The 11,411-nt window shown below is 37.3% G+C and overlaps 2 protein-coding genes across 3 annotated transcripts in view; one reads left to right on the top strand and one right to left on the bottom strand.

Moving 5' to 3' along the window:
- orc5 (origin recognition complex, subunit 5) overlaps window positions 1-3,651 on the top strand; it is a 44,433-nt gene extending 40,782 nt beyond the window's left edge. For both annotated transcript variants that reach the window (XM_015048945.1, XM_015048944.1), the window contains 8 exons: window positions 715-805; window positions 887-933; window positions 1,020-1,132; window positions 1,219-1,266; window positions 1,380-1,490; window positions 1,712-1,824; window positions 1,936-2,019; window positions 3,563-3,651. In XM_015048945.1, coding sequence (XP_014904431.1) covers window positions 715-805; window positions 887-933; window positions 1,020-1,132; window positions 1,219-1,266; window positions 1,380-1,490; window positions 1,712-1,824; window positions 1,936-1,981 — 569 coding nt within the window. In that variant the 3' untranslated portion in view covers window positions 1,982-2,019; window positions 3,563-3,651. The remainder of the gene's footprint in view (window positions 1-714; window positions 806-886; window positions 934-1,019; window positions 1,133-1,218; window positions 1,267-1,379; window positions 1,491-1,711; window positions 1,825-1,935; window positions 2,020-3,562) is intronic.
- guca1aa (guanylate cyclase activator 1Aa) lies at window positions 2,775-8,065 on the bottom strand. The gene is made up of 4 exons (XM_015048948.1): window positions 7,741-8,065; window positions 6,131-6,280; window positions 5,957-6,050; window positions 2,775-3,719 (listed from the first exon to the last, which is right to left on the bottom strand). Exons 1-4 carry the CDS (start codon window positions 7,936-7,938, stop codon window positions 3,592-3,594), a joined length of 570 nt encoding a protein of 189 aa, XP_014904434.1. The 5' UTR covers window positions 7,939-8,065; the 3' UTR covers window positions 2,775-3,591.
- Window positions 8,066-11,411: the final 3,346 nt, after the last annotated feature.

Raw genomic sequence — 11,411 nt, 5'->3', positions numbered from 1 at the left:
GGTCAAAATTATGAGGGGAAAAAAAGTCTGAATTCAAACTAACTGGAGAAAAATAATCAGAATACTGAGGAAAAAAAACTAAAAATTCTGAGAAAAATGTCAAATTCCAGGAAAAAATGTAAAAATTCTGGGGGAAAAACTCAGAATTCTGGGGGGAAATTTTTGACCTAGAAATTTCTCTGAATTTTCTCAGCTGAAATTCAGAGGGGAAAAAAATCAGAATTTTGAGGAAAAAAAGTAAAAATTTGAGGAAAAATGTGAAATTTCTGGGGAAAACCAGAAATCTATCATTTTTCTCAGGATTCTGACTTTTGATCTCAGAAGTTTAAAGCCAGATTTGTTTTTATAAGTGGCTATAATTTCTGCCAAATTACATAGATGGAAATGATGTTTAGTGTTATTTAACTTTAAGAAGTTTTCATCGAGTGCAGAAACACTCGATGCTTTTTATCCAAATTTTGGAGGTTTGTTGATGGGATTTATCAACACATTTTACCAGAACATGTTGAGGACGTTCATAATCTTTTTATGTTTGATACGGCGCAAAATAAAAATAGGTTTGAGGTTCCTGATGTAGAGAGTCAGTTTTGAATTAATTAGTTTGTTAGGGTGACAGCAGGAGTTTACAATGTTTACATTTTCTGGGTGTAGCTGCATAATTTTACTGGATGAGTCAGAAATGAATCTTTAGTAAATGAATCTGTTTTTGTTCAGTAAAAGAGACGGAAACACACAAGCTGTGGAAAAACATCGAGCCTCATCTGAAGAAAGCCATGCAGACAGTTTACCTTCGAGAGGTTTCCAGGTCTGAACTTTCATCTGGATTTGCTCTTCACGTCGCCTCTGACCTCCTTAAATAAATGATCTCTGATGTTTTCTCTTTTAGTCTTCAGTGGGAGCAAATGGATGAACACGAGACCGGAGCCCTGAGAGGTGCCAACACACAGAAAACATTTATTTATATACAGATTATAAATGAAGGCGTGACGGCTGATTGGATCCGTTTCCTCGTTTCGAAGGTTTATCAGCTCACACTCATGTTGAGCTTCCATATTACTCCAAGTTCCTGCTGATCGCCGCCTATCTGGCCTCCTACAATCCCGCCCGCACAGATAAACGCTTCTTCGTCAAGGTATTTTCGTTTTACGAATGAAGAATCACAGTAAAGTGTCTTGTTTTCACTTCACGACTTGTTTTGTCTTTGTTGTCTCGCTGCAGCATCACGGAAAAATAAAGAAAACAAACTTCTTGAAGAAAAATGAGAAGGTGATCACCAGTACAGTTATATATCGCTATGCAGGAAAGTGTTTCTTGTAAAGCACTTTTCTCCCTTGTTGCTGAAATATGTTGCACAAACAAAGTGACTTCCTGCTTTCCAGACCAGTAACCACCTTCTGGGGCCGAAGCCTTTTCCCCTGGACCGCTTGTTGGCCATTTTCTACAGCGTGGTGGACAGCCGGGTCGCTCCGACCGCCAGCATCTTCTCCCAGGTCAGAACCCAGCAGGCGGCCATGTTTCTGTGATCGTCACCGTCGTCAGCAGGTTTTATGATCAAATCGATCAGGATTCAAAGACTCCAAAGTGGGATTTGAACCTTCAATAAAACTCAGGAATCGTGTATTTAGTGATTCTTTAGATTAAACTGTTTGTTTTTATCTTGTGGCTCTGCGTCAAACTGGAGCCGCCGATAAAAATGAATGTTTCTGTTCAGATCTCGTCTCTGGTGACGCTGCAGCTGCTGACTCTGGTCAGCCATGACGACCAGCTCGATTCTCCAAAGTACAAATGCGCCGTTTCCCTGGACTTCATCTCTGCCATCTCCAGGTGTGTGTGTGTGCTCCTCTGCTGTCACACACCCGAAGCTCTGAGTTATCCAGAGGAGCTGACCTTTACGGAGTTTGACAGAGCGCTCGCTCGCTGTGGTTTGTTTTCCAGGACGGTGAACTTTGATATTGTGAAGTATCTGTATGACTTCCTGTGAGGCTGCAGCGCGTGAAGGAGAGACGACGCGCAGCGACAGTAAGATAAAGACAGATTTATTTCTGCAGACGAGTGTTTGGCCGACTCTGCTGTTGGCTCGAAATGCTCTGAACGTTTCGCTGCCACCTTGTGGCTAATCTGTGACCTCAACATTAAATTTAATTTGTGTGAAATAAATAAACATAATGCTGCAGTAGTTTTAACTCACTTTCTCTTTTAGTTTCACCTTTTCTATCAGAGGAAAAATATTCAGTACTTATTTATTCATGAGATGAAAAGCTCAGAAACGTTTAGTTTCAAAAATGCAAATGAAGATGACTTTGCCTTTCCTGACGTAAAGTAATTCTGGCAACATCAGGGATGACCTTTGCCCTTCCTCCCAGGCATAAACACACCTTTGCTTTGCAGTTTCACCTGTTTTATTTTTATTTTGTCCTTGGATTCATTGATGCACATTTTACTCAAATCCTTAAAAGCAACGTGTGCTTTTTTTGTTCACACCACCTCTGCAGTTTGAGTTTTCATTTTTTTTCTTCTTCTACATTTCCTGTTAATATAAGATGAGGACAATAAACATCCAGTCTGCTGTACCTTAGATAATTTGGTGCAAAATCTACAAAACTGATATTTTAATCTCATCCTCATTTTGTCATTAACAACAAACTTATTTGAGTTTTGTTTGAATTTATTCCGTTTTCAACTTTAATTTTCTCTCATTTGTGCTACATGCATGTTCTGCATAGCATTTTTTAAAGATTTTGTGCAAATTGGTAGATAAAAAACAAGTTCAAAAGAAAGTGCAGTGTATTTATTTACAGACACTTTTCCTTCAGGTAAATGTCTCCAATGCTTTTTGGTCAGATATTTGTTAATATGACAGAAAAATGCTGAAACATTTCATCTGATACATCAAAATAACTAAAAAATTTAGTCATTTTCTTGCTTTAAACAATAAAAATTAAAACTGCATTCATAATTGGACACATCTCATTTAGTTAAGACAGAAATCTACTTTTTATCAGGTTTTTATTGGGATTTGTTTAGTGTATAAATAGAGAAAAGCTGAAATTAAACACACTGTGCAGTGAAGGCACCAGATGAGTACAGCTGACAACAGAACCGGGATTTTTTATATTATTAAGCCAAACACGTCAGTCAATAAAACACCCAAAGACACTTCAAAACAACAAAACCTGCTACTAAATTTGGCTTTTAAACACAGAAAAAATAGAAAATGTCTATTCTCCACTAAATCTTTTAAGGTTCCTGTTTTCCAGCTAATCAAATTCACGTTAAACAGTCGTAGTTTCCACCTGTAAAGACCCGACTAATTCAACCTTATGAGGGACATCAGTACAGAAAATAAAAACAGATCTGTGGAGCTCAGCTCAGGATCGACTTTCCTGCAGATCGTCCTTAACAACCGGAGTGAATCAGCCCGTTTTTAAAGTGCATAAATGTCGCTCATTTGGAGATTAAACTCATAAAATGTCTGTTTTCCGAGGTTCGGCCTCAAGTTACGGTGGAGCAAACCAAACACAAAATCTCACTTTTACATATAAAAGAGTTTTTTTTTCCAAAGAGGCGGCGTTGTGAATGAGGGCGAGGCGGCTAAACGCTGTGCCTCCTGCTGTGGATCATCGCCATGATGTGACGAAGGTCCAAACTCTTCATCATCACCTCCATGAAGTCTTCGTCACTGCGAGCGCCTTCCACGAACTCCTCCAAAGACAGCTCACCTGTTCAGAGACACAACGTTAATGCTTCAAATATTTGATTTCTGATTCAGGACTGGACTGTTAAGTCGTCATGGCAACAAGAAAATAACATTAAAGTAATTTAATTGAACCTACAGTGTAGAAAAACAAATTATTTATTAAAAATGACAGATATTTTCATAAACTAAATAAAAATGATATAATTTTATTTTCTGACGTTAAATTGAACATCTTGTATTTTTTTAAATAAAGTTTTATGCTTAAAATTGACGTTTTCTCCATTTTTAAGATAGATGATAACATTGAACAATTTTTTTACAGCTAAAGACTCGATTTTGTTAAAAATAATTGGCTATTAATCTTGTAATATTTTATGAACTGTAATACAAATAAAGGCTTGAAAACATACGTTTGTTTTTGTATTAATTTATATAATATGTCAAACCTGAAATAAATTAACTTTTCAACAAATTCAAATTTAATAAATGTGACTGTACGTTAGAGTTAAGGAAAAAACTGATTCAAGGGAATCAGTTTTTTCCTTAACTCTAACGTCGGGAGGAAAAAGTCGCATTTCTGTTGCCCGACACACAGGAAGTGAACTGTTATGAAAGTATCGTCTTATAAAGTAAAGTCAGAGCCAGTGAACCCAGATGCATCACCTCTTCTTTCCCCAGGTCCAGTAAATACAAGCTTTGTTATTGATCATTAAAAACCCCAGTTAATGTCATTTCTAAACAAGGATTTCTATATATTATTTTCACTGTAGTTGACGTGAACTGGTTTGTGTATTTACATATTTCCATAACAATGAAATATGGTGAATTTGACATAGTGAAGGCCGACGTGTGTCTGTATTTACTTAACTGCAGCTGCTCAGTTATAACATTTGTGATGTCATGAATAGTATGAATTTTAATGGCTGTAGTTACAATGTTTTAGTTTAAAGACGTTGGTGTTCTTTTTTAGAATATCATTTCTGTTGCCAGGTGTTAATCCAACATGTTATTCTTATTGGAGTAACATCTCAGATGAGGAAGGAAGACCCAGAAGTGAGAGATTCTTGAAAACCTGTTCACTTCAAGAGATGAATTGGCTGTGATCCATTGAAGACATATTCTGTCATTTCTGTCCAGTTTGATCGAAACAAACTTGACAGGGAGGGGAATCCTAAACAGTGTCCATGCTAACATCCAAGTCATCAACCAAGACTCCTTTGGCAGAGAGTTGAGACCTGGACGTATATTCTGCCTGAAATCTCCAATAACAAAACATGGTAAACATTTACGTTACTTTGCTGAACCGAAACTGGATGAGGTCAAAATGTTGGAGATGCACTATATTGCCACCTTCCTTAAGTCGCATATGAGCTTAGGCGACATCTCATTCCTAATCCATAGGGTTCAATTTGATGCTGGTTCACCCGATGCAACAAGAACATCAACTTTTCTAGGAAGGCTGTCCAAAAGGTTTAGGAGTGTTTCTGGGGATTTTTGACCATTCTTTGTGAAGTCACGTACTGATGTTTGGCGAGAAGGCCTGACTCTCAGTCTCCACTCTAATTCATCCCAAAGGTGCTCTGTCGGGTTGAGGTCAGGACTCTGTGCAGTTCATCCACCCCGCAGTCTCCACTGCATCCAACGCTTTGCATGGCACTTGGTTATGTTTGGTTGGATGCAGCTGGTCACCATGGAAACCACGAAGCTCTTTTCCTGAGCTAATCTGAAGGCCACATGAAGTTTGGCTGTCTGTAGTGATTGACTGCAGAAAGTTGGTGACCTCTTCGCTCTATGTGCTTCAGCATACGCTGGCGCCGCTCTGTCAGTTTATGTGGCCGACCACTTCGTGGCTGCGGTGCTGTCGTTCTCAAGCACTTGCATTTTCTAATACACCTGACAGTTGACTGGAGTATTTGGTTATGAGGAAATTTCACGACAGGATTTGTTGCACATCCTATCACAGTTCTAATTTACTGAGCTCCTGAGAGCGACCCATTCTTTCTGTAGAAACAGTCTGCATGCCTCAGTGCTTCGTTTTATACACCTGTGGACGTGGAACACCTGATTCCGCTGATTTCGATTGATGAGCAAACACTTTTGGCAATATAGTGTACCTGGCTTTAGGGTGAAATTTCAGGATGAAACCAAAATCCACTCAATATGACCTTCTCTGTATATGTCAGAGTTCGTGACTTTTTTCTTAACTGGATTTAAAGCGGGATTTGGACACCGAACGTCATCCGCCCAATCTGCACTCACCATCTCCGTTGATGTCAATCCTATCAAAGACTTTGTTGGTGAATTCCTCTGCGGTTGTTTCCTGATTGTCGTTTCCATTGATCGCCCGGATTGCCTGGAAGAAGAGGGATTAAAATCAACATGCCGCCGCACTTGTTGGGGGAAGTTTCAGGAAAATGGCGGTTGTTAATCTACCCTGATGATGTTCAGGAGTTCGTAGCGGTCGATGCAGCCGTTTCCGTCGACGTCGTATAGTTTGAAGTACCAGCGAAGCTTGTGCTCCATCTTTCCCCGCATCACCAGACTCAGAGCCGCCACATACTCCATGAAATCTATGTAGCCATCCTGCAGAGATTATCAACGTGCCAGATTATAATCCATAACTATACCTACTTGGGATTTAATGGGAACGAACACCCTGTCTTACTTCTGCATCACTGATCCTTTGCCAAGACAGATTATCTCCTGGACTGTCTGTGTTGCATCAATCTCAGCATCAAAGCATCGTCTCGGGGATAATCTCTTTGTTCAATCAAGCGCACAGATTACAGCGGCCTTTTGTTGGCTCAAGGAGGGAGTAAATATATCTGCTGAGACAGAAATCCTGCAACGACCCCATCAGTCGCACGCAGACGCTCCTAATTAAACTGATCTGAGAGGAAAAATTGGGGCGAAAGTTTGTAGCTGGGAGGTTGCTTCACGGCCTGCTGCGTTTGAGGGGACATAAATTAGGATTAGCATGTTTTCTGGTTGAACTGTTGCATAAATTTAACCAAGCATCACAAAGAGATGCTTTAAACTCCCAAACAGGAGGTGTGTCAGCTACTTTAAAAAAAATATAAACTACTAATCGGATAAACTGAATCCTTCAGCCTCTTAAATAATTTCGTTTTATTTGACTTTTGTTTATAGTCTCTAAAAGGGTTTCTGCTGCTGCTACATTAATATAAACACTTAAATTTATTCTGAAATTGCTGCCAACCTCTTGTAAAATGAATACAAACCTTTAAAATATGCAATTTATGGAATATTTGTCAAATAAAACACCATTTAGTAAACACGTTAAGATGAACAGTCATTTCAATTTGTAATTTTAAAGCATGAGATAAAAAGTTTAGTTTCTTGGCATCAAAGGAGATTTAAATTTTAGCTTTATCAACAATTAACCTTTCTTTAAAATAACATCTTGACAGAACTGAAAGAATTCAAAATTTAAGAGAAATTAAATTTTCTCTTTTTTGGGTGCAGTTTTACAGAGCCGACCCAAAGTTTTATGAGGCCCTAAGCTGAATTATTTTTGGGGCCCCTGTTACATTTAACCCCCCTCAACGGTCCTGATCTCATTTTAGTGTTCTCCATATGACCTGTGAGCCAACATTTAATATTTACAAATGATGCACAGATTGTCATTAGCTACTTTAATCTACTCATTTATTTTTTTTCTTTTGGGGATGAAAAAGTTAAAATGACATTAATATCACCTTCCCAAAACAATGACCTCAGTCATTTTTTTTTGCCTTAAATAATTTTTGAAAAATCAATTTAGGTAATTATTTTAGAAAGATCACAATATTTAAGAGACATTTATTATTATTATTATTATTTATTTAATTTATTTTATTTATTTTATTTGACCAGGTAAAACCCCACTGGGATCCAGAACTCATTTCCAAGCAGCAGAAATTTGCAACACACAACAAACTTGTTACATAAAAATAATTAAAAGTAAACAAATGAATCTCTCGTTATTGTTCTTAATAACTGACCTAAATGGCTAAAAAAGTTTTGCTCCATTTTTCACCCACCTTGTTCATGTCAAACGTCCGGAACATCTGCTCTATGTAGGCGTTGGCCTCAGGGTCCAGCCCTTTCAGCCCGAAGAACTGCTTAAACTCGTGCAGAGTGAGCTGGCCGGACGGACACTCCGTCATGAACTTCTTGTACCACAGGTGCATCTCCACGGCCTGCAGGTCGTCCACGGTGCATCCATTTGAGTTGCCCATGTCTCTAACAGCTGCCGGTCCAAACTGCTCAAACCAATTGGTCTACTGTGAAGCGGATCTTATCCCTGTTCACAGTCACTCAACTCCTGGACCTTTAGGATGAGGGTGGCACTTGGCAAGGGCCTTTTGTAGTTCACCAGACCTCCACACCCCCTGGACATTCTCCTTGGCTCTAATCTCTGGCGTTAATCCAGGAAAACATGCAGTTGATCAGCTTAATCCCTCCATTAAAAGGGCAGGTTGGCCGTCCCGCCTTTGCCAGGGATGTGCTGACACGCATGATGCAGGTTTCATCCCTCACGTGCCAATGCAGGACGCCCAACAGGCAGCATGGCGAATGAGGCGCAATGTTCTCTATGTGGACGGGATTGTCAGCAGTGCAGCTTTTTTTTATTTTTATTTTATGCCAGGGAACTGAGAGAAAAGCAGTGTCACAATAATTCAGGCATGATGCAAGAGACGAGCAAAAATAATTAGTATAAGCAAAAAAAATTTTAAAATGAGATGCAATGAAGTGAAAAAACAAACTCAGTTCCTACCCCCTGTAAAAACAGGAAAAAACAAAATTAAAATATAATTAAAAAGAAAAAAAAGATATAAACATATTTTACTAAAAAAATATTTACAGTTTATAAAAAATTTTTTTATAAATATATTATTTTTTAAATAATTTATTTTACCTTATTATATGAACTATATATTGAAAATTAAAATTTAATTTATTTTTAAAAACATTTATTTTTATATAAATATTTTTGTAAACATATATTTTATTTATATATATAAATTATATATATATATATATACACACACACGTTATCAATACACACGTTATCCTGTAAAATTCTCATTATTTCAACTATAAATTTACAGTGTAAGATCACAAATTTATGCAATTTTAAAAAAAAAATATCCGTCATAAGCAGGGCTGCAACTAACCATTATTTTAGTAACCGATTGTTCTGACGATTAATTGATTAATCACATAAATAACTGACTGACTGCAGATTTTTTATTTAACCACTTAAGCCAATAGTAGAAATTCTTAAAGATATTAAAATAAATAACTTAGTTAATTTTTTTTATCTATTTTTTTCCCTAAAATGCAATAATATAATTTATTTAGTGAATTTGTTGTTAGTTGGGGAAACTGATGCAGCTGTAAAATTTTTCTAACATTGCTTTTTGCTTTTACCATTAATTGAGTAGCAAAATGTGTTAAATAGGATAATTTTAACTAAATCTGAACAAAGTGAAGCTAAATCTGCCACTTGAGGAGTTCTGGGTAAAACCTGTCAAGTTTCTTTTTATCGTAAATGCAAAATGTTTACATTATTATACATTTTTTACTTAATTATTGCTCTGAATATATTGTTCTTTCAGCAAAACTACGTGTTTTTTTAAAGTTTGTATACCCCAATTAACGATTAATCAATTAATTATTTCAGTCATTGATTAATCCAATTAATCGTTTCAGCCCTCGTTATCAGCGATACGCTTACAGAAGTCTGTGTTGTCTGAGCTGGAGTTGCTGGGTCGTCACATGTTCTGACCTTCTAGGGAATTTCCTGGGACTTCCTCTTCTGGGAACATTGGCAGCAAAGGGCTTTCCACTTGGTCTTCCAACTGCTGGTCTGAGGTCATTGTTGACGTCTTTCCTTCCTGGCAATCCTCCAGCTATAGAAGCAGGTTGCCTCTCCTTATGTAATGTATGCAGTGCCTTGGAAACTTATGCACAACCCTTGTGCTTTTGGTAACCTTAGAGGTCTTTCTTTACCGAACTGCGACGTTCACACACATTTTTAAAAGAGCTTGATGGTATAAATGGCTTCAAATCAATCCACTTTTTAAGAAAGTGTTCAAAAGAAACTGAATCCAGAAATAAGCCCAGACTTTACCCTTATCCAGTTTGTCTTGGTGTACCCCAAGGTTCGGTTTTGGGCCCACTTATTTATTTTTTCTAATTTCCTTTCTACTAATATTTTGAGGCTTAAAACACATTTGCAGTATTAAAGTACAAAGATGTTTCAGTACAAACATAAAATAATAAAATTTTAATACATATTTTCATAAGTTTTATGTTTCGCTATAAAATTTAGCAACTGTTTTGTTGCTCAGCACTAGTTTTTACTAATTACAGAGCAACTGTTTATTCTAAAATTTATAGCTATCCCAGTAAAGGGTGGTGAATACATATACCTGCCACACTATTCAGATTTTTTGGTTTTGTTTTCATAAATCAGTTTCATGATTATGCACTACTGTTTTAAACAAAGTGGTAGCAGGCACAGCTACAATTTAATGGCTTGGCTGGCATATCTCGCGTGTTTGAATGGCCCAGTCAAAGTCCAGACCTAAATTAATGCTATATTACTTCTCATGTTTTCCAATAGTTTTTACCCTAAAAACCCACAAAAACCTGAGCGAAACCGAGAAAGCATCGATCGGAAGTTTTCCAGGTCATTTGCAGCTTTAATTGTGTTTCGTTCCAAAGGTAAATGAGATTACAGGCGATTAGTGAAGACGTTTATTTCAATACAGCCCACTGAGAGTTCAGGAACAACAGGAAACCATCTGGTCTCAGTGTCAGTAGGAGAAAATAGTGCACCTGTCAAGTGGAAGTAGTTTAAAAAAGAACAATGAAATGCAACTAAAATTCACCAGTTTGTTTTTCTGAAAGTATCTCTGTTATGATTTATTCCCTTTGTTTGCATTTGTTCTTTTTTTATTTGCTTTTGTATTGAACAATTATTCCTTCTTCTTGTAGCTACTGTGCAGCTGGAAGGATTTCTTCTCTTTTAATTTTTACTTTTGGATGTTATCGTAACCGTGGCAACAATTTATTGTTTTTAAAAAAAAGAACAAAAAAAAAACAGGTAGCAGCTGGTTGGCATCTCAAAAGCTCAGATAAAACCTGAATTACAACAGAGTTGAAAAGATTTCATGGACCAAAAGACAGAAAGAGAGAAGGGAGAAGTTCAAACCGTCTCTCCTATTTATCATGAAGTATTTTGTATCCCCTACTCCAACATCCCTCTGAAATGAGGTGGATTAGCCGGGTTTAACAACAACTGATGCCGTCATCCAGGACACGTTGCTGTGGAATATCGTTAGCATGTCAAACAGTCCTCAGTCAGAGGCCTCTTCAGATTCATTGGATGATTGACTGCTGCTGGAGATCATTCCTGCCAAACAGCATTACCATGCACAACAACTTTGAAGATACGAGTTGAGGCATTAGATTTCCCTTACGGATAAAGTAATATTAAACTAAATTAATAGTAGCTGTCGCATGAAATTGGCTGTCAAAAAAAAACTTATTACAGTATAAAGTGTTTACAAAAAAATGTTACAAGGTTATTAAATTCTCTTTGTAGTGTAGTATATATAAAAAAAATAATAAAAAAAATTCCCTTCTCACCCTCCGTGGGTGGTCTCTTTCATCCTCTGAGCTCGGGTCCTCTACCAGAGGC

The sequence above is a fragment of the Poecilia latipinna genome, unplaced genomic scaffold, assembly GCF_001443285.1.
Source record: "Poecilia latipinna isolate Pla-1442-1.1 unplaced genomic scaffold, P_latipinna-1.0 Scaffold914, whole genome shotgun sequence".
Lineage (NCBI taxonomy): Eukaryota > Metazoa > Chordata > Actinopteri > Cyprinodontiformes > Poeciliidae > Poecilia > Poecilia latipinna.
This window is presented reverse-complemented; position numbering and strand designations above follow the sequence as displayed.